This window comes from Pelobates fuscus, chromosome 2 (assembly GCF_036172605.1).
Source record: "Pelobates fuscus isolate aPelFus1 chromosome 2, aPelFus1.pri, whole genome shotgun sequence".
Taxonomy (NCBI): domain Eukaryota; kingdom Metazoa; phylum Chordata; class Amphibia; order Anura; family Pelobatidae; genus Pelobates; species Pelobates fuscus.
The window spans coordinates 312,803,939-312,826,387 of NC_086318.1; the positions used below are offsets into that span (position 1 = coordinate 312,803,939).

Below are 22,449 nucleotides of genomic sequence, written 5' to 3' on the forward strand. Positions count from 1 at the left end.
CTCGTGCTTGAAGCGGCAGGCTGCGCCCCACTTGCACTGGCCCTCGTTAAAGAGCCAGCATAAGCCCTTCTGCGAGGCGGCCGACGAGGAGGACTGACCCTTAGCGCCAGCCGCGTGCTGAAAGGGCTGTGCCTTCTGTGCCATCATGAGCTTCATCCAGAGAGGCAGGTCCATCTGGTCCCACCGCATGCCCGGATTCGCCGCCAGCCGCTGCCGGAACTGCTCATCATACCGCCACCATGCCAATCCGCCATAGGTGCGGTATGCCTCCCATATGCCGTCCAAGTAGCAAAACAGGGACGAGCAGGAGCCCGGAGATTTTTCCCCGATCACGCTGGCTAGGATACAGAATGCCCTTAGCCAGTTACCAAAAGACTTCGGTATCTTGCGATACCTCCGCCGTTTCTCCTCCTCCTCTTTCTTTTCGTCCTTTTTGTCCTCCTCCTTGAGGTCAAGAAAGTCCTCCAAGGGAAGAAGCGAGAAAATCTCGCAAAATTCCCCCTTCCAGATTTTATCTTTCACCTCCTGCTTGAGGTGTACCCCCAGCGGGCCCGCGAAGGACACATACGCATGTTGCCTCGCTGCTTCCGTCACCCCCCCCGTCAACTCCGCCCGTTCGCTTCCCGCCTCACCCACGCTGGAGGCCGACACAGCTTCCCCGCCCGCAACTACCGCCGGGGTCCCTGGACCGGGCCCCACCTCCCCTCCCCCTTGCGTCCACACCTGCCCTACGCTACCTTGTGTGCCACCCCCCGCCCCCAGTGAGTGGAGTAGTGACTGCAGTGTTTGTACTAGTGCACTGGACTGTAGCGATTCAATAGACTCACCGGCCAAGCCCCTGGGGCCGAGGACACCCGGGGCTGCGCAGTCCGTCACTGCTCGTCCAGGATGAACGCCATCCGCCGATGTCCCGCCAACCGGGGATCCCACCCGGTGCCTGGAAAATTCAGATGAGGAGCGACTCCGGGACCTGGAAAGAGGAGAAGAAGTCCTGGGCAAGGCGTACTGTTCCCCCACCACCTTCCCGTCCCGAACCGGGGAGCGCCTGCTAACCGCCAAAGCCTCCCGCCGGGTATCCTCCCGCCGTCGCGCCCCAAAGGCCCTGAGAGCCCTGCCACGTGGACTACGACTCCTACCATCGCCTTTGGATGCCAACCCCCGTTGAGACAACCTGGGGGACCCGGACCCTGCCGAACTCCCTGACATTGCGCGCCTGCGCCGGGGCCTCCGTCTGCGTGTCCTGGGGGCCCTCACCGGTGAGGGGCTAGCACTACCCGACTCCGAACTAGGCCCACCCTCCCCGCTTCCCGCCCCGCGCCCCAACCCCGCCGCAGCCCGACCTACCACTACACCTACGGAACCCAGACCAGGGGCACCTCCCCCGGGGCCCTCAACGGACGCGGATGGTGACACCCTGCTCCCCGAGACAGATATCCCCGACCGACCGGACCTCGGGGCCTTACCTTTCCCCTTACCCTCTACCACCCTCCTAACATCCATCGAACCCGCAGGCAATACCTTCCGCCCCGCAAGAGAACTACCGAGGGACCCCCCATCCCCTCCCACGGAAGCCCGCCCAGTCTGCACTCCGCGGGACCCCTTCGCAGTATCCCGCACCCCCCCCAGGGGCCTTCCGCCCGACCCTTGCTCCCCTTGGGCCGCTCGCCTACCCGCCTCCCCGTCCGCCCGCTCCCTGGAATCGGGCCTCACTCCCCGCCTGCCCACCACGCCAAGGGGACCCCCGGAAGGAGCCCCTGCACTTGCCTGCTGTACGTTGGGCCCGTCGTGGACCGTCCCAGTCCGCGTGCTGCAGTCCACCGCCAAGACCGATGGGGGTGCCCTCCTGGGCCGAGACCCCGCCCCGCCAGGCCCCGCACTAGGCCGTCCGGCCGCCATCTTGGATCCTGCTCCGCGCACGGCCCCCTCCGTGTTAGGGGTTGGTGCATCGATGTCCAGGGCAGCCGCCCGTCTCGACTCACCACGCCGAAGCCCCGGCCGCACACTGGGAGGCAGCGCCTCAACCAGGCAGCTCCTGGGCCTGCTACGACTTCCACTGGCTGTCTCCTGCACTCCCGTGCCACCGACCTCCGGTTCTCCTCCCGGGCTCAAACGCCTCGGGGGCCTCCTGGCCCTCGCCGGGCGTGAGTCTCCGGCCTCCTGTCCTGCTGCCGCAGCAAGGACCGGGCCCAGCTGGGCCTGCACCCAATCCGCTCCTTGTTGCCGCGCCGCCGTCCTGATTCCCTCCAAAAGCTTCTCCACGATATCCATGGCCCTGCAGAGGAGACAAAAGAGAAACCCTACCCAGAAAGTCTAGAGAGCACCGGGATGCACACAAACTGAACCGGGTAGGAAATTAGAAGTGAACCTTACAAAATGGCTCCTCCCTTAAATAGCCAATCCCACATATCCCATAACCCACCTGTCCTGTCTGTTCCTCCTGGGCCCGCCTCCTAACCCCTGTCAAGGCCCTGTTCCGCTTAAGCTGCGCTTTGGCTACATGGGGCTACAGTACTGTATGAGGATGCTTTTCCCACCTCTGGTTGTATGAGGATAAACAAGGGCTGGTGGGACAGGGGATTAGAAATCGGACTTTGTGGGTGTAACTAATGTTTTTGCATTCGACTAAAGATAAATAGATTGATGTAAGCGAAGGAGTAAATCTCTTTTCCTCCTCCTGATACAGAACGGAACGTATTTTTATCTAGTAATGAAGGCTGAGGATTTGTTAGGTATTGTTGTATGTGTGTGAAATGTGTATGTGTCAATATCTATCAGTGTGTGTTTTTCAGAAATACTGAAATAAAAAATAAGCAAATTATGTAATATAAAATATTTTTGACCTTTAGGGGAAAATGAGGCTATCTCGGAGTTTGCCAAGAAATACAATATGTGTGGGATTCAGCTGATGAATCTAAAATCAAATGAAATAAAACATAGCATAATACAGTTTTAGAAATGTAATATTTCCTGCTATAGACTGCACTCACAGGATGTTAAAAGTATATGTGCTCTATTGGTGCCTCCCCTGATGTTTTAGGGGGCTAGTATCTCCCTCTTAGGATCAAGTATCACCCGGTATCAGGAAACATTCAGGACTCTGACAGGTAGATAGGTAAAAAGGAGGTTTATTGGTATAAAAAGGATTGGTCTTACGCGTTTCGTCCACCAGGGGACTTCCTCAGAGACCAGTATACAGTAAAGCACAGTGAGTAGATAATGCTCCCAAAAAAACAGCAGCCTTTCTTGGAGTTCGGAAGCATTCTTAAACCACATAACCTTCTGCCTTATAGTTAGGGTGTATCCAAAACCCTGAATGGCATTGTTTTTCTTATTAGATGGCTCACAATTAAATATTCCAAACCTTTACCTCAATCCTAAATTATTAAAAATAGCATACCACACAACTACTTGTAGAAATCATTGTGATGTTACTTGTGATTAGGTGACAATTCTCCAGACCAGTTCCAGGTCACAACAGAAATAATAATCATTTTAATAATTTGAATTCCATACTTTAATGTTTTTTATATATGATGCATAGAATGATCGGTAAATCCACCTGCCCCTTTAAAAAGTATATGTGCATTGTAAAATGTATTATATTCACATCACATACTTCATGCTGCTAAACACATGGGCTGGGGATGCTGTCAAGCTCCTGTTATGTTATTTTAAGGCAGCCAGATCTACTGTAGGCTTACCTTGAAAAAAATGGTATCAATATATAATACCCTTTCATTTCATCCTGTGCGATCTGCGTACTTGCTTTCATCACTGTACAAGGCATGCTGACTTGTTGCCGTGACAGAATGCAGTCATGTCTCATCTAACTTACATTCACGCAACTACTTAACACCTTCAGTTCATGAGGTGCCACACTCCTTTCTAACCTGTAAAATCAAAGTTGCAGTGTCTGTGTGAAATCCACAGACTCAGTATTGTATACCAACATAGTACCATGATCATGGTAATAAACCAGCTGTACAACCCACTCATACCTCAGGGTTAGTAGTTATGTACATTGCACAATTGACTTCAGACCAGTCTTCTTCAGAGAGGAGAGAAATTGAGTCTTTACCCTTGTGTGTGTGTGTGTGTGGCCTGCACATGCATAATAGGGATACAGCTGACACAAGCAGACCAGAATATGTTGAAGGGTGACTGATTGGCATCCTTGCTGGGTTACCTAATAGCAGCAGTGATTTTTACAAATTGCTGCCAATATAAGCCACACTCAACAATTAATTTTACAATAATGCAAAATTCTTATGGTGCTCACACTGACCCTTGAAATGATGCCAGATCTATTTTCTTCTGATTGCTACACATCCCTAAATTGTCATGCCAGTGTCATGCCATCTGTCTGTAAAGCTGTACTGTTTCGTAACTACTGTCTGGTTTTTGCTATTATCTCCATATAGTGAAGGTGACTGGTGGGAAGCTCGGTCATTGACGACTGGTGGAACTGGTTACATCCCAAGCAACTATGTGGCTCCAGTGGATTCCATTCAAGCTGAAGAGTGAGTGCCTTTAAAATGTTAAATCTGTACTTTTTCTTTCTTGTTGTTTTCTTTTTCTTTCAGCACAGAAAAAAAAGAAAATATATTGATCATAGTTTTGGCCAGCTTGTGTGTTTTCCATTAAGGAATTTCAATATGTTCTGCATATGTCAAGTGAATAAATTCCTACACTATTTTTGTGGGTATGGGACTGCAGTCTTTCATCAAAATCACCAATTGCACAATTAAATCAATAACTGAAACTCATTTGATGTTAAAACCTTTTTTTTTTTTTCCTCGTGATCATCTCATCTTTATTTAAAGGGGCATTCTTTATGCCATATGTCACTTTTTTTTTATGTGTGTAAAAACATATTTAGCTTTGTCTTATACAATCAGGGTTATTCTAGAAAGTGAGAATTCAAAGTAAATTTCAAATTTAAGGCCAATTTAGCCGAATAGGAAACATAGCTGACTTACAGTATTTTTTCATTTCGGCTATAAAGACCTTCAATTTGAATTCCCTTTGAATTTTCACTTTAGTGAATAACCCTCTATGTCTTTAGCGGCTATCAAATTGGAATCCACAAGAGGTGTTTCTGCATGAAGACCTTTGAAAATCGAAGCTGTTCATGTTTGGCGTCCTCACACTCAGCATGAGGAGCATAGGGTTCAGTTCTTCTCTCGGAAAAACATTGGAATATTAGAGATTAATTTTAAAATTATTTGTAACTTTACAAAATAATAAATAAATAAAGTGGGGTGGGTGGGAGAGGGAGCATTTTACTAGTCACGTTATACCTCTTTTATCTTTCCTTTCACACCGCCTAGTTACGGTAACACATACTGACACATGGACATATAAACTGGCAAAGATAAATACTGACATACACATATGTAAACTGATATAGTCACCGAAACAGAAACTTACACGAGTACACTATTACATACTAAAACACATACATACTGTGTCTGATTTTATAACTGGATGTCTGGCAGCACCTTGTTCACAGTATAATCTACCCTGCTTCACAATATTAATACTAATTATAATAATAACAAAGAATTTACCAGGAAAGGTAAATTTAGATTCCACGTACGTCCTGGGGAAAAGCCAATGACAGATTTTTCTATCAAACAGCAGCTGTGACAATCCTCCGTAGACTTTCCCACAGACATCATGTTTTAAATGATCTGACCCTAGTCAGTAGTGTCAATATCTTCGTTTTATTCCCCCCACACTACTGTCTCTATTCCTCACTCGACAGTGTCACTTTACTTCCTCTCCCAAACCAGTGGTCGACATACAAGACGACAATGTCTCTCTCACTAATCTTCTCATGCGCTATGTCTCTTTATCTTCACCCGTGTGTCACTGCCCAATGCCTTCCTCTTACAATGGTGCACCAACAGCTCCCTGAGAACAAGAAAACATGTTCTATTGCCAGCACAAACATCCACCACTCTTATTTCATTGTGTAATGTTGTGTAATTTTTGTGTAATTTTTTTCATGTGCTCGTCTTCTTTATCACACATTAGGGAAGTGAGTAAGATGTGTGCAGAAAGTATGACATGTACATATGTATTTTTCTATTGACCTGGAATATAAACTTGACACAAGCCTAGAGGTCAGCTACCTAGGACGTATTGGCTGTTCCATGTTGGCAGGCCTGAGAGCCTTTCCAACAAGTTTTGAATGGTTAGTTGTCTAACCACTGGAAAAGCCAATAATTTCTGACTAACTATCCTAGTGTTTATCTGTTTCATTTTTTAGGTGGTATTTTGGCAAATTGGGCAGAAAAGATGCAGAGAGGCAGTTGTTATCCTTTGGAAACCCAAGGGGTACTTACTTAATACGTGAAAGTGAAACCACCAAAGGTAAGCTGTTTCTTCTTCAATTCTGTCCTTTGGTTTTTTTAGACATGAGTAAAGCTTGCAATTTCTCTTGTTTGCAGTATTAATTTAAGAGTGTTTGTTCAGTTTTGATAAGGACTGATTTGCAGTTGGCCCACAAACTTAGACCTTGATTTAATATTTTTGGATAATTATTTATTATTTTGGATAAACGGTTTAAATTGTTTCTTTACAAATATTAGTATATCAAACATATAAATTAAAAAATTTAAATATGTTTAAAAACATTAAATAATTTGAAAAGTTTATCTAAAAATATCAAATATTTTTATCTAACAAAATCAAAGCCCTAGTTATTACAATTTTTTTTTTTTACTATTCTTGGGGTGTAGACCCCTCAGACATGCATGGTCTACTCTATGTCAAACATTACCTGCTGGCTTTGAGTTACATGGGTTTGTTATTTGCATACTTGATGAAAAAAGAAATTAAAATAATTATTTATAACTACATCATCCGTTCCTGGGCATACCTTTAAAGATCATGTACAGTAATGATGTTCAGTGAGATGGAGGAAATATTCAGTTATGCAGTTCTTCTTTAATATGAAAAATATATCTATGTAAAACTTTGAATTTCTTTGGAAAAGTATAGTAATTGAGCTTCGTGTTCCAATTGTAGAATATGTCATAACAATTAACCTGTTACAGGTGCCTATTCATTGTCAATCCGTGACTGGGATGATATGAAAGGAGATCATGTCAAGCACTATAAAATTCGAAAGCTTGATAACGGAGGTTACTATATCACAACTAGAGCCCAGTTTGAAACTCTTCAGCAACTTGTTCATCACTACTCAGGTATGAATACCCTGCCTAGATAAACCATTTCATGCTTGGTATATTCAGGCTATTTTGACATAGTATTCAATGTTATCTAATAATTAGGAATATATGAATGCTAGTTATTTTTCTTATCCTAAAATATTATTAGTTAGGAAGCTAGAATTTGTTAATTCCATAGTATAATACAGACACAGATTTCTCTTAATACATGCATGTCAAACTCAAAGGCTAACACGAGCCAAATAAACAAGGTTTAAGTTCATGTGTGCCGCAAAAAAACTAAAACTTCAGTTTTACAGTATGAAAAAAGTTTTCTAACTGGCACTGGATGTCCTCACGCTTGTAGGGCTTCAAAGTAAACCAAAGAGCGAATTTATTTTAAGAAGACGTGCATTTGCATATAGCCAATGTTTCAGTCCAACTACCTTGACATATTAAGAAAAGTTTGGTAATGGGACCGAAATGATGAATGTATGCTGTTGCACAGCTGTAAAAAACTAATGACGTTATCTTGTTGACTTTGAAGTCCTATGAGTGTGTTCTTCATTTTGCCTGAGATCATCAAACGTGTGGCAAAAAGATTTGTAGCCTAATTTAATACACTACCCTCCCCCCCAATTTAACACACTGCCCTCCTACCCCCCCATCATTCTAATACACTGTCCCTTTTCCTCCCCCAAATTAATACATTGCTCTTCCCCCAATTTAACACACTGCCCCCCTCCCACCACATTAATACACTGTCTCCCCCTCCCACCACTCTTGTACTCTGCCCCACTCTCTCCCCCAATTTAATACTCTGCCCCCTTCCCTCCTCCAAATGAATACACTGCCCCCTCCCTCAAATGAATACACTGCCCCCCTCCCTCAAATTAATTTACTGTCCACTCCCTTCACCAATATAATGCACTGCCCTCTCCTTCTCTAAAATTAATATACTGCCCCCCACTCACTAATTTAATGTACTACACAGGAAGGTCCCCCAAGCCACTCTTCCCCTACCTTAAGATGAGCCACCTGTTCCTCCAGTTCCAGCTCTTCTCTGCTAAAGCAGGGCAGACGTTCCTCTGGCACTTTGAGCAAGAGGGAAGGGGGAGTGGCTGACCTCTGCAGACAGACACTCTACCCTCTTCCCGCCGCAGGAGCACGCGATCGGCAATGGAAGGGAAGACAAGAATAAGGCAGGAAATATCTTCATTGTGGGCCGCAAGTTTGACATGCTTGTCTTAATACAATAAAACGTGTTAGAAAGTTCGCCATTTGAAGGACATTCTTTATATATTTACCTTTTTTGTTACTTACAGCGCCTGTAACGTAAGAGGTGTCATAATGCATAATCTTACATGGTTATTCGCCAGAGTAATAATTGTCAGGAATACAAAGTGAATTTCAAATTGAAGGCCAACACTGGGAGAATTCTCCAAGTCAGTTATGCTTCCAGTTTGACTATTTTGACCTTCAATTTGAAATTCACTTTAGAGATTCATCCTATTAGTGTTGCAGAGAAAAGTCAGTACTAGGTGCTGCAATAATAAAGCAAAATTGTCTGTAATATATTTTCCTAAGTCAACAAAATTTGCCTGGTCAAATCATAGAAAGTATAAAAAAAATCCAGAAAAACTGCATTCCTGTGTCTCATATAATTATCTCACTAGTAGCCTTTTATTTCATCTTTAACATTTCCGTTAAAAATAAACGTTTTTTTTTTCAGTATATGTTTTAGTAATGAGTTGTGTCCACCAAGTCCTTATTTTTATTCTTTTTGTAATACAAAAATAATCTGCAGAAAAACCATGTCCCTTTGTACCGTCCTCTCTAATCATTGATTCCAATTCGGGAGATCTGGAATTGAAAGTGGTGAAACATTAATCTTTTTTACTTCTTCGCATTTGGATTCTGATCCCTAGCTTTCTGCAAGGCAGTGAGGAAAAATCCTCTGAATCACAGACTCTTTATGTGATCCTCTTCCAAATCTCTATATGTGCTCAGGGTCGAAACTTCAGGATTCATTTAGAGTCAGCAGACTTGCTAATGGGAGTGTAACCCAGTGTGCCTTCTTCCAAATGTTCCTGTCTTCCAAGAGACAGAGATCCAAGAAATCCACCAACTCAATACTTGCAGTTATTATCAGTTTTACTCAGTGATTTGTCTCACTGTGTCTCTGCTTATTCAGTATTGCACTTCCACGTTATTAGAATATCCTCAGCGAATCAAAAGAAGGAGATAATCTTGTCTCCACATTGTGGATTATGTGAGCAGATTCATAGGTATACAAGTAGGGATGTCCATGCATGAGTGCCATAGCCGAAACCATGCATGTCCCAAGAACTGTCAATGCAAAAATGGTTCCAAGTGAGTGGGAACTCAAGAGAAAATAAAAAGCTGCTATCTAGAGAACTCTACCAGACCCAGGACTGCAGTATTTGTGGATTATATATTTATATGGAATTTTACAAATTTAAAGCATTTTTTTTTCAGATCATATTGCATTGAATTAAAACCAGAAATGCCATATTATCACATTACTTGCACTGTAAATAATAGTGTTTCACTTTGCAAATAGTTCTCAGCTTCCATTGTGAGCAATGCATGTTATGTGCTTTCATAACTCATTTATTAAGATTGTTATTTAATTTGTTCCTGTAGAGCTGAAACTCTATCTCTTTTTGGAGCTTCCAGGACTCAACTGGAGTTGATATCAGAACTTGATGGTGCATTTGAAATAATTATGTAAAGTCAGAGGACGCGGCCGCATGTGGTCATAGTGTTGTGGGAAGTCACATTGCAGTCGGATATAATTATAGTTGCTATGTGTGGTTAGGCGTGAGGTGGGATGAGTCCATGCTGGTTTTCGGGTTATAAACAGGATATCCCTGACAATGATTTTTCACTGATAAAGAACCTGTAAACTTTCCTCACAGTGAATTGCTTTGGCAGTTATTTCTGATACCCCACACAGCGTACATGATAATATTTTGCGTTTGTTATCCTTTTTGACCATACTGGCTGGTGTCTTTCTTATTCCTTTATTTTTATTGAGTCGTTGCCTGTGAATGCAGTATCCAGAAACTAGGAAACAGGCAATTTCCTGTTATTTTTACAAAGTGAAAGATAAATGCATTTGACCAATGGGCTGTGATTTTCACAATTCTATTTCCCCTAAATAGTCAAAGCCTTAAACAAATACATTATGTTGTATTAAATTGCATTTTCCCGTTTTAGGGCACAGTGTGCTGCTTTCCAGTTCACTCAGTCTACATCAGGGGTGCCCAAAAGGTAGATCCCAAAAAGTTTTAAAACTACAACTTCCTTGATGCTCTGTCATTTTAAAGTCATGCAAAGCATCATGGGGGTTGTACAACATATGGGGATCTACCTTTTGGGCACCCCTAGTCTACAAGAAAGTGTGGCATTCCAGTTTGGAACCACCTGGTTTGATACTTGGTGTCCCAGGTGATCACGGGAGACTTTCACCACAGGAGAGCAGATCTGTGCCCCGTAAAGCATGTCTTCTGCATTTTTCCTCAAAGCTAGTGCCATCCCAGTAAGCGGAATCATATATTGTCACTGGAGTAGTTGTGCCTCACAGTGCCAGTAGTCCCCTTGAGGACCTCTGAGGACATGAACAATAATCACTAACACAATTCCCCACCCCAATAGATTATATATGTAAAGGGAATTCATGGAACCTATTGCTCAAAATGGAAGGTTATGCAGTTCACCCCTTCTCTACCACTGTCAATGTAGCAGATTTAAGCAATCCGATATGTGCCTCTACCTGCATATGTCTTTGTTTCTTCTACTAACACACAACAAGGAATAGAGGGAGATTTATGTCGCTTGTAGCACAGATTCCACTTCTCCTCTCTGCTACATCAGAAGGGATGACAAAAACTGTCTAGACAGATATTGAAAAGAAAAAGGCTCTATAGCACCCATGGAGATTTGAAATCATTGGGTCTACCGATGATTGGTTCTGTTGGCCACCATATTTCATATTTTACATTTGTTTTGCAAAGGAACATTTTAAATAAAAATCTGTGAATTTTCACCATTTTATACAAAGGCTATTTGCATTGTAAATCATATTCTGTATGTGTTCTATGTGGTTCAACAGAATGTCCGCCTTCTATTTCAAACTGTTTAAGAGCTTATGTGCGAGAAATAAAAATAATGTATGTTTAATGGATCTTCAAGATGGAATACAGGAAATATATAAACATTCTCAGTGTATGTCAATGATATGACCTTAGCTAGCATAGACGCCGTAGGCAAGCAAGAATACGTTAAGTTAACTGGGAATGTAACGCAGGGATGTGAAATGTACAAGGATGAGGGAAGTCTTGACATAAATGAATTATTTTATATTGTTTGTCAGGTGTTTTTCCTCTAGTACAGCATCTTAGAAAGGAATTATTTTAATAGAGACACTTTGTAAGAAGAAAACAAAAAATTGGAAATTGAATTTTTTAATTTGGGATGAAATTAGGAACCCAGTAAATTACTGTATCTTCAAAGCAAATCCCCACTCCTGGAAATGCAATATGATCAAATAAATGTCACTAACCCTGCTGTACCAATGAAGAATTCATTCTAACTCTTTGAAGGCCAGAGATAACTATAGCTCGTCATTAAAAAAGGTTAAACAGTAAACAACCCCTTTGCATCACAAACTCTCCCCATACTGGGACTGTTCCGCATGCCTTCTCCCTGCAGTTGCTCTCCTTCTGCTAAACTGGAATGTCTTTCTTTCTTCAAGCCCTCTCTGCAGCTTTGGCGTGATGTTCTCTTGCTTCCTGCAACCCTTTTCGAACATCTAAACATTTTATACAAGGAACGCCAGGTGTCGGTTCTGTTGACACTGAAGCAAGACAGCATGTTGAAAGAGAGATACACAGGGTTATTCACTAAAGTGAGAATTCAAAGTAATTTCCAAATTAAGGTCAAAATGCCCAAACTGGAGAAATTCTCAGAGTCAACTTCATTAAAGGTGTAACTAGTGACTGTAAGCACGTCACTGGCGACGCCCTCCAAGGGCCCTGCCCTGATTTTCCTCACTCACTTGTTGGGAGGTTTGAATAAACGTATATAAGTATTTAGGCACTAACATTCTCAGATTGCAGCTACAGACAGTCCCTCATTTGGGCCCAAATCCATCTATTTCTGTCCCTGAATTGTATAAACTCCATACTGGGAATATACTTGAGTGCGTAACAGAGCTCCACAGCAATGTGTCTTCAAATTAACGTGCTTAGAAATCAGTCTGTGTAAAAAAAAAAAAAACATTGTTCTTGTTCTAACTACATACTTTGTTGTTAGTAAATCACCTAAAATCCCTCAGAACAGCCCCGCCCTTGAGATACCCGCACTCACACCCCTAAAATTAACGTGTCCCTCTTTGTCCAATTGAAATCTTGGGTGGTATGCCTTTAATGTTACAAATACTGGGGGTAAAGGCCTGATATTGCCTTTTAGTCTTGTCTCCCAACTGGTCAGCAATTATCCATTGAAGAGGAGAAACCTCAATCTCCATAATGTATATTGTTGTACTATTAACCCCTTGCGTAGCAACATTCTATTTTATTATCATTAGTTTGCTTCAGCAGCAGTATTGCCATGGAAAGGGAAAAAGCACGCCTCGTACAGACCTCCAAATGTAATTTGTAAAACTGCCAGCCTTGCATAAATTGTAATCATTTCCTCCCACCATGTCAGCCAAGGACATGTCTAGAGGAGATGTCTGGGATTCGATAGCAGAGGAAGCGATCACTGTAATTGTTCACTCTTTGGGAGCACATTCTAGGGCTGAAAATTTGTCTGATGGTTAACCCCTTGAGTGCCAGAGTAGTGGAATTTCACAGGTGCGGGGCTTAATTCTGGCCCCTGAAGCGTTACTTGTTGTTAATGAGAAAGAAGGAGCAAAACAACATATAAACAAACAACAACAAATATATATATATATATGCATACAAATATATATATATATATATATGCATACAAATATATATATATATATATATATATATAAAATCTATTTAGAAAGACAACAATAAATAAATAAACTATGGACATTTTATTTTGAGGTTTTTGTTTTTTTTAAATGGAAAAAAAAAACAAGGCCTTGAAATTAATTCTGTTAGCTTTACTTTTAATGTAGTAGCTGGAAGTATCTTTTGTTTTCCAGACTTATTAGAATCTCGAATCTGAGAATCACCATCCAGAGTTCAATGTGCCATTAAACCCTTGTTTTACAGTAGTCATTTAAACAGGCAGTTTATTTTATCAGAGTAATTGACTTTCCAAGAAAGATAGAATTGCAAGTCGTTTCATGGTTTTTGGATCACTGAGTTTATTCATATTATGATCTCAGTTCTTAGCTATGCCAGGAAACTAATGTACTTAGGCACAAGACTTAGGCAAGTCCTCTTATCACCACGCAGATATAGATATTTAATAATTATTTTAGTAGTCATTGGGGATCTAACACTGGCGTGGTAGGTCATTCTTATAAAACTATGTTTATAAGAATTATGAAAATATTATTCTTTCTACATTTTGTATGCATATATTTACACATTTTCCTAAAAGCAGCACTGCATGTTAGTGATCGCATGCTTTAAAATCCACATAGTTTATTTAATAACTCCGGTATCCTGTAAATCCAATATGTAACAAAGGAAATGGCCATGAAGCCTAATGTCTCCAAGCTTCCGTCTCCGCATGCTGAATAATATTCAGTTCCGTCTCGTGCTACCATGGACCTCCTACACTTACACAGTCACTCTCATGACTTTGCTACAATCATATGAAACGGCATCCACATTCAGACATACGTCTGGGTTAATGACAATAAAAGCCACAGAACCAGAAAGGAGGTTTCTAGTCCATTTTCCTGCACATGTTGCATGTTAGTCACTGCACAATGCATTGTTAAATAGTGGTGAGGTCTCATTCAGATAAGTGGCAAAGTCAAATATTCAGTTCGAAGATGGTAAACAGCAGACGCTGAAAGCAAAGTACATTGGATTTAAAGAGACAGTACAGCTTCCTAAAATGCACTAATAATAACACAACTCCCAAGAATGTTTAACTGGGCTCTAGCTCTTGGTTCTATTAACATAAGCTTGCTGTAGATATTAAGGTAGCCTGCAAACTTGTTCATGTCACATTCCTTACATATTCTGAATATATCTATATTCTAGATTGGATGGCAATCAAAGGGTTTTTAGACTTAAAAACCTTCTCCACCCCAGTTTAATTTGTTGCAGAGTCTCTCCAAGATAGGCTAAGATATACAATACATTATTTATACATTTTTCCAAACCATCTAGAAATGTATTATAACTAAACGAGGCTTGTTTCTGATATCATCTGCTGTCCATGTGTAGTTATTATTCCATGAATTGTGATCGGTATCAGCTAGCAATATCATTGATGATTTATCCCTGATGCTCAAAATATGCAATGCTGCTTTCATTCTGTAATCATGCCATGTGCGATTTCTAATCTTCAGATTCCCTGCCTTGCTGCAGCTCTGTGTCTCATGTTTCTTTTTCTCCTTGCCTTCTTTCGCGTCTCTCAGAGAGAGCTGCCGGTTTGTGCTGCCGCTTGGTAGTGCCCTGCCATAAAGGAATGCCGAGGCTTACTGACCTGTCTGTCAAAACCAAAGATGTCTGGGAAATCCCAAGAGAATCCCTACAGTTGATCAAAAGACTGGGAAATGGGCAGTTTGGGGAAGTATGGATGGGTACGCAAAGCACTCACTACGATTGAAATAACTTGCTCATGTGTAGAGCATCCCACGGAAAGATGGAAAGTGTAAAACAAAATGTCCATGAAATTGGCTCTCTTCTTGCTTTTGGGCCTGAATCAAGTTTCTGTATGTGATTTGTACAGAACATATTGTGTTTTAATAATAAAGTAATGGGATTTTTCAGTGCTAATTGATATTTCAGAATTGCAAATCGCCTTCCATCTTTCTTACTGCATGCCGAAGTTTGAATTAAATGCATTTTCTGTTTTATTAATTCCCTTTCCTTTAGGGAAAGCTGATGGTTTATGTTTTAATTTAACAATGATTGCACCGAATTATACTCCACAAACTGTTGGATTGGCTAAGGATGCTTGGGAAGTATCACGGGATACAATATTACTGCAGAAGAAACTCGGTCAGGGGTGTTTCGCTGAAGTGTGGTCTGGTAAGGTGTATTATATGTTCTGCGGAGGTGGGATTAGGATTCCGTGTTCCGATCAGAAAACAAGTTGGCATCATAAGTGAAACAGTGTGTGGATAGTTATTTTTCTGACAAGTTTGATTGGCCAGGTTAAATGTACAGGTTACAAAGTTATACCAGAAGCCAGCAGTTTCATTTGGCCAACTTCTCTATATTAGTATTCCTAAACAGCAAATTTCACCTTATGCTACAAAAAATATGCAATGACATTAACTCTTGGCTGTATGAATTCATTTTTATTTACTATATGTAAATTTTAGGTAACATCATTTAAAACTGCAATTAGCAGTTTGAATCTCTTTTTTTTGAAAAAAAAACGAATACACCAATGGCATGAAGCCATAGAAGATTTAAAAAAAGATTATAAAACAGTCGAAAACTAGCTCTGCGCTCTCTTAAAGCGGTGCTGTCACGCTGAACTTACCTTTCTATTTAGTCCTCTCTTAGAATCTGTTCTTCTTTTCTTTATTTATTATCTAGTTTTCTTTAAAACATAGTAGGGACTATTTTGTCTCATGTATTTTTCCTACACATTATTTTGTTTAACCAAAGGAGGAGCTTATGTCAGCTCCATTTCCTGTTAAAGAAAGTTTTCCCATAATACTCACCCTCATCCTTGACACAGGAAATGGAACTGACTTAAGCTCCTTCTTGTGTCAGAGAATGTCAGGCGTATGAAAAATACACAAGACAAAGTAGTCCCTGAAATAAAGAAAAAAACAGACTGTGAGAGCGAGAGACAGGGTCAGATTAAGAGCCCAGTGGGCCTGGTGCTGACAGTTATGATGGGCCTAATTACAGAATCTTATGGACCAAAAACACTAAAACATTCCCAAGCATCATGTATCTGATGGAGATGGTACTGGAGGTAAAGAAAACAGCAGCTATAAGAAAACACATACCCGATGCTAATGTCTCTATAATTAATGTTTTCCATAACCCCTAACAGCAGTGCCCAGTGAAGCAGGAAGTCAATGGGCGCAGTAAAAGGGTGTGCCACTGACCCAAATCCCGTAACCTGCCAAAATGGGCGAACATGCCCAGAAAGCGGGCATGTCTGTCCAAAGAATTGGAAGGCCAGCCTGGCATGAATGCAAGCTGGCCAACTAAGGGCATACTATGCAGACAGCACCCTGAGCTTAGCATAAATGTCTAATGATGCGCTCGCTCAGCACTTTCTAAGGACTGTCCCCTAGCACTCGCTGGGCCACTTGTCTCCTTACCTTTTTGCTAGGAGGCAGAAGCTCCTGGTATATAGTCTGGGACAGAGAAAAGCTGTATGTAGTGAGTGTAGAAGAAAGGGAACATGCCACAATGTTAGAGAGACCAAAATCAGCATTAACTTAACTAATTTCATTGTCAGCCATTTCACACAAGTTTTGTTCCCATACATCCCTCTTAAGTTTCCATACTTAAGCAAGAGTATGGGAAAAGTAGTTAGGGTTGCCACCTTTCTTGGAAAAACATACCAACCTTACTAATTAGAATAATTAATTATGTATAGTGACATCACATGATGTAAATCACAAGGAGTGACATAAGAGAAAATTCTGTAAAATCACCAAAAAACTACTTACAGTTTTATTCTGCTGTATAGATGGATTGCTCCCAGTGTCTCCCTGCCCCCCCCCCAGTGTCTCAAGTCTCCCAGTGTCTCAGTGTACCTATGTATTAGTGTCCCCATGTCGCTCAGTGTCTCAGTGTCCCCTAATCTCACAGTGCCCCCATGTCTCCCAGTGCCCTCATGACTCAGTGTCCCCATGTGTCGTTTACCCTAGGTCTCACAGTGTCCCTATATATCTCAATGTCTCCCAGTGTCCCCTAGTCTCCCAGTGTCCCCATGACCCTTGTGTCATGTCCCCAGGTCTCCCAGTGAACCTATGTATCACAGTGTCCTTATGTATCACAGTGTCTCAATGCCCCATGTCTCCCAGTGTCCTTTTATGTCTCCATGTCACCCAGTGTCCCCTAGTGTCTATGTCCCCATGTCTCCCAGTGTCCCCTAGTGTCTGTGTCCCCATGTCTCCCAGAGACCGGGGGCATTGGGAGACCTGGGGACATTGAGACACTTGGGGCACTGGGAGACATGGGGACACTAGGAGACATGGGGACACAGACACTTGGGGACACTGAGACAACGGGGACACTGGGAGACTAGAAGACACTGGCTGGGACACTGGAAGACTAGGGGACACTTGAAGACATGGGGACACTAGGGACACTGGCTGGGAGACATGGGGACATTGGGGTACTGGGAGACATGGGGACAAAGACACTAGGAATACTGAGACACTGGGAGATATGGGGACACTGAGACACTTGGGGACATTGGCTGGGACACATGGGGACACTGGGAGACTAAAGGATACTGGGAAACTAGGGGACACTTGAAGACATGGGGACACTGAGACACCAGGAACACTAGGGGCACTGGCTGGGAGACATGGGGACACTGTGTCCCTTGTGTCTGTGTCCCCATGTCTCCCAGTGTTCCCAAGTGTCTGTGTCATAATGTCTCCCAATGTCCCTTAGTGTCTCAGTGTTCCAATATCTCCCAGTGCCCCCTTGTCTCCTTGCAACCTTTCCCTGAGCTGTAGGCTTTCTCTGCAGGCTGGGAGTTGCTGTCTGGACTCTCTGTAGGCAGGGAGGGATATGCTAGAACTTCCTATCCCTGCCTCTCTCCACACACAACGACCCTTACTGGCTGGTATTGCATCATAATCTCTGTTTATACTGAGAAAAATACCAGCATTTGTATTGCCAGTATGACTGCAATATTGGCACCAGCCAGGCAGCCTCAAATACTGTGCCAGTAAAATACCAGCCAGGTGGAAACCCTAAGAGTAGTGTGTAAGAAAAGTATTTTTTTTTTTAAATCAATGGGCTTATTTCATGGGCATGGGCCTGGAGCTGCAGCTCCATCAGCCCCTATGTTAATCCGGCCCTGGTGAGAGAGGAAGAGGAAACAGCAGGAGAAAAGCTATTTCTCCATGACAGTGTCGCTTGAAAAATTTCCGCTGGAAACCTATTTTAAGCACAGCTTGTGCCTTTGCTGGCAAAGGTGAAAGAAGAATGTTCTTGTTGGATTAGAAGTTAATTTTAAGTTCAATCTGATCACGTGAAATAAGAATAACATAATATTTTTAACCATGAAAGGTTTGTTGTATGTCTAAAAAAATGTGTACTCTAAATAATTCCACTAGACTTTATAAGATCATTCTCCCTTTTAATATATGTTTCTCGCTTTGTTTTCACAATTTACCCGTTTTTTGGGTTCCTTGGAAGAAATGGGAACTATTAACAATTAAACAAATAAATAAAAACGCAGGCTTTTTACATTGAATGACAGGCCAAAATGTTTAAGAGAGCGCAGAGCTAGTTTTTCACAATTTATAATCTACATGCCTTTATTTGTTTTAAAAAAAAAATCTCTCTATTGCTTCATGCCATTGGTGGATGCATTTAAAAAAAAACAAAAAACATTTTTACTTAAAATGTACCTATAATGAATTAATACAACCTTTGTCAAATACTTAGGTCAATAAAATTTTGCAAAAATTGAAGATTTGAATAGAAATTGACACATATATAAATTAAACTGGTTACACCCTCTTGTTTTTAAAGCAGACAACAGGTCCAGTTGCTTCCTGGTTTGGTTAGGTCAGTGGAGCTACATTCAAGAGGCAGCAATTACCCAGAGCTCCTGCCTTGCAGATACTTCTCATTGAGTTACATTTGAAAGTCTTTGATTGGATAGCTACAGAAATTCTGGTCAGGGCTAGAAGGGAAGGGTTTGCAAAGGCAGAACTGCAACTATTGCAAGATGTTTTTAGATATACCTCAATAAAAAAAAGCACTATTAAATGCATAAAAATACAAGCAATATCCAATATACACCAAAATTGCAATATATGGAAAAAAAACTACTTGGGTTAATGGAACAGCTTCCCAAGGTCCCTTCCCTGATGGTGACCTCACATAGAGAAGATATTTCCCCAAAAAACAGGATACAGCTGGATATCTAGAATAGAAAAATAACAAATAATTGTGAAACATTGTATGCCGATGTCAGCGCCCAATGCGCATGCGCGGCAAGAGCCGCGCGCGCATTCAAACCGCTCGTAGGAAAGCATTACTCAATGCTTTTTCTATGGACGTCAGCGTCTTCTCAGTGTGATTTTCACAGTGAGAATCGCGGATGCGGTCTCTAGTGGCTGTTAAGGAGACAGCCACTGGAGGCTGGATTAACCCTGCAATGTAAACATAGCAGTTTCTCTGAAACTGCTATGTTTACAGCTACATGGTTAAAACCTGGGGGACCTGGAACCTAGACCACTTCATTTAGCTGAAGTGGTCTGGGTGACTATAGTGTCCCATTAACATTGCCCCCACTCTGTATGGAACTCACAAACTCCAGATGAAAAAAAAAAACGCCTTAAAGTAGCCTTCCCTACCAAGGGAGGTCTAGACCCTCAATTAGCTTATCGCTCTCGGTCCTACGCGTTTCGTTTCCTTAGAAACCTCCTCAGGGACCACTTTCTGCACAATTACAATCATAAAACATCATCAGTAACAATTAAATATCCTTATATGATAGGATATTTCATTGTTACTGATGATGTTTTGTGATTGAGGATCTAGACCTCCCTTGGTAGGGAAGGCAACTTTAAGGCATTTTTGTTTTTCATCTGGAGTGTGTGAGTTCCATACAGAGTGGGGGCACTGTTAATATCTCCAAACAGTGTTGCACAATTAAATGCATGCATGTTTTTATTTGCGGTATATCTACTAAACAGTGTTTTTTATTCGTTTTGTTTTTGGGCAGTAGAATGTCCCTTTAAGAAAAATATATTTGTTCAGCTTTTTATACATTTGTAGAACTTACCTTTTAAGAGACTGCTGAGAATTAAGAAAACAAACATTTCTTTCAGCTGTAAAAGTCTAAAAGAAGCAGTGGTTATTAAAAGAACGCTCCAAGCTCCAATTAACACCTCAAGCGTGCTGTAGTGGTTATGGTGCCAGAAGTGCTCTATTACCATAATCATTAGAACAGTTTGACATCATACCTCGGACCTGCCAGTCACAGCACCCCACTTCTAGTACGTCAGACGCACCTGCTAGCTTAGCCTTTCAGTTCAGTGGTAGCTCATTGGTTGAGAGCACCAGCTAATCTCTCTGAGCCAATGAGCCAAGACCTGCACGCACTGCCGGGCTTAACTCAGGCAGGGAGCTGGAAGTAGTGGAGACAGGAAGCAGCAACCAACTGACCCCAGATAAAAAGTCAAGAAATTCAAAACCTGTTTTACTATTTACTGTAGCAGGGACCATAACCTCTACAGCACTTTGTAGTAGCCTAGTGGTGCTTGGAGTATTCCTTTAAGTTTAAAGGCCATTCTTTCTGTATTGAGTTTGTTTTTATTACTACACTAACAAATCTATGATGTATGAAATAACCGTTTCTTTGAATGTCTGATACGCATGCAACCAGCACTTTAAATAACATTGTACTGCATTTTTATCAGTAAAAAAGGAACTTATGCCACTGGTGGTGATAGTCTTTCAATAGTCTAAAAATGTACATCAAAACCATGTCAATGTTTGCAGGATATTATTTTATTATCTGTAGTCTGGCATGAGTTATATATGCATAACAAAGTCACAAACACTATCCATGTACCACTTTATGGATGGCTTGAAACTTAGTCCAGTGTGGTTTTCTTTAACAAATATACATTTTCAACAAATTATTTTTTTAAAGTGTTGTCTGTCAAATGTTGTTCTAAAATCATTATTAAAACCATATTATCTTAATTTGTAAAGTTTACAGAGCTTTACATGACAATTTAAGAACTGTAGATTATAAATTTTGCAACGTTTTCTCGCTGAATTTTACAAGGGTTCCAATATGAATAATGCAGAGCGTTGCAATATAAATTTTGCAGAGTGTTAAAGTATAAATATTGCACAATTCTAAACATGATTCATATCCAGAATGCTACATTGCTCATTGTAGCATACCAAAGCAATATTGCATTTTCGAGATGTCTACAACACATTAGTTTGGTTGTTTTGTTATCTGCATAGCTTTGGTTTAAGTCCCAGTACTCAAGAATGCCCAGTGATCCGTCTTTCGAACGTTTGGAATTGTGTCACATTGATGGACATTTATGTTTGCTAGCTAACATATACTCTGCACATTGGATCAAAAATGTTGTCTTAGTGCCAAACCACAAATGTTCATTTAAACAGGTGGTGGGTACACATCATACCATACAATAGTGGGCACACACAGAGCAAGATTAAGCATAAGGGGACTGTGGGTAAGGGCCTATGGTTTAGACAGGGGCGCCAGAACCATGAATTTGATTGGCTCTACTAACCATCCCTACGCAAACAATGAAAGGGGCCCCAAAACACACACAAAATGTTTAGGGTCCTGTAGGATCTTAGTCCTTTTCTGGACACACAACTCTCCATCCAGTGGCATCAGTTACCTGTTTTGCAACTTAATCTTGTTATGTTTTGCTGTAGGCTTATTTTTCTCTCCCTACTTTCAGGTACATGGAATGGAAACACCAAGGTGGCAATAAAGACCTTGAAACCAGGCACCATGTCTCCAGAGTCATTTTTGGAGGAAGCTCAGATTATGAAGAAACTGAAGCATGACAAACTTGTGCAGCTCTATGCGGTGGTGTCCGAAGAGCCCATCTATATTGTCACAGAGTACATGAGCAAAGGTCAGGACAGGACAGGAGATTTCTTTTTTTACAGTCTTTATGATGTAGAATGAAAAATACTGAATCTGATACTTAAATTTGTGCTAGTTTTAATATTTGTTGGATCTGTTCAGTTAGTCCTTAGGAACTCCTTAATTTTTAGTCTTATATCACACGAAATAAGCAGCTTCTGTCATTAAAACACCAAGTGGTTATTTCAACTGTGTATATGTCGTATGAGGAAATACGGAAAACTTATGGGCATACATGAGAACGACACTGAGGAACACCTCTGATTTA

General features: G+C 41.5%; 1 protein-coding gene across 3 annotated transcripts in view; it reads left to right on the forward strand.

The window, feature by feature from the left end:
- FYN (FYN proto-oncogene, Src family tyrosine kinase) overlaps positions 1–22,449 on the forward strand; it is a 276,468-nt gene that overhangs the window by 240,756 nt on the left and 13,263 nt on the right. For 2 of the 3 annotated variants that reach the window (XM_063443505.1, XM_063443506.1), the window contains 5 exons: positions 4,422–4,520; positions 6,275–6,378; positions 7,065–7,214; positions 14,782–14,946; positions 21,991–22,170. In XM_063443505.1, the coding sequence (XP_063299575.1) occupies positions 4,422–4,520; positions 6,275–6,378; positions 7,065–7,214; positions 14,782–14,946; positions 21,991–22,170 (698 nt within the window). Of the gene's footprint in view, positions 1–4,421; positions 4,521–6,274; positions 6,379–7,064; positions 7,215–14,781; positions 14,947–15,241; positions 15,398–21,990; positions 22,171–22,449 lie in introns of all 3 variants that reach the window. The other variant, XM_063443507.1, reaches the window with a different exon arrangement.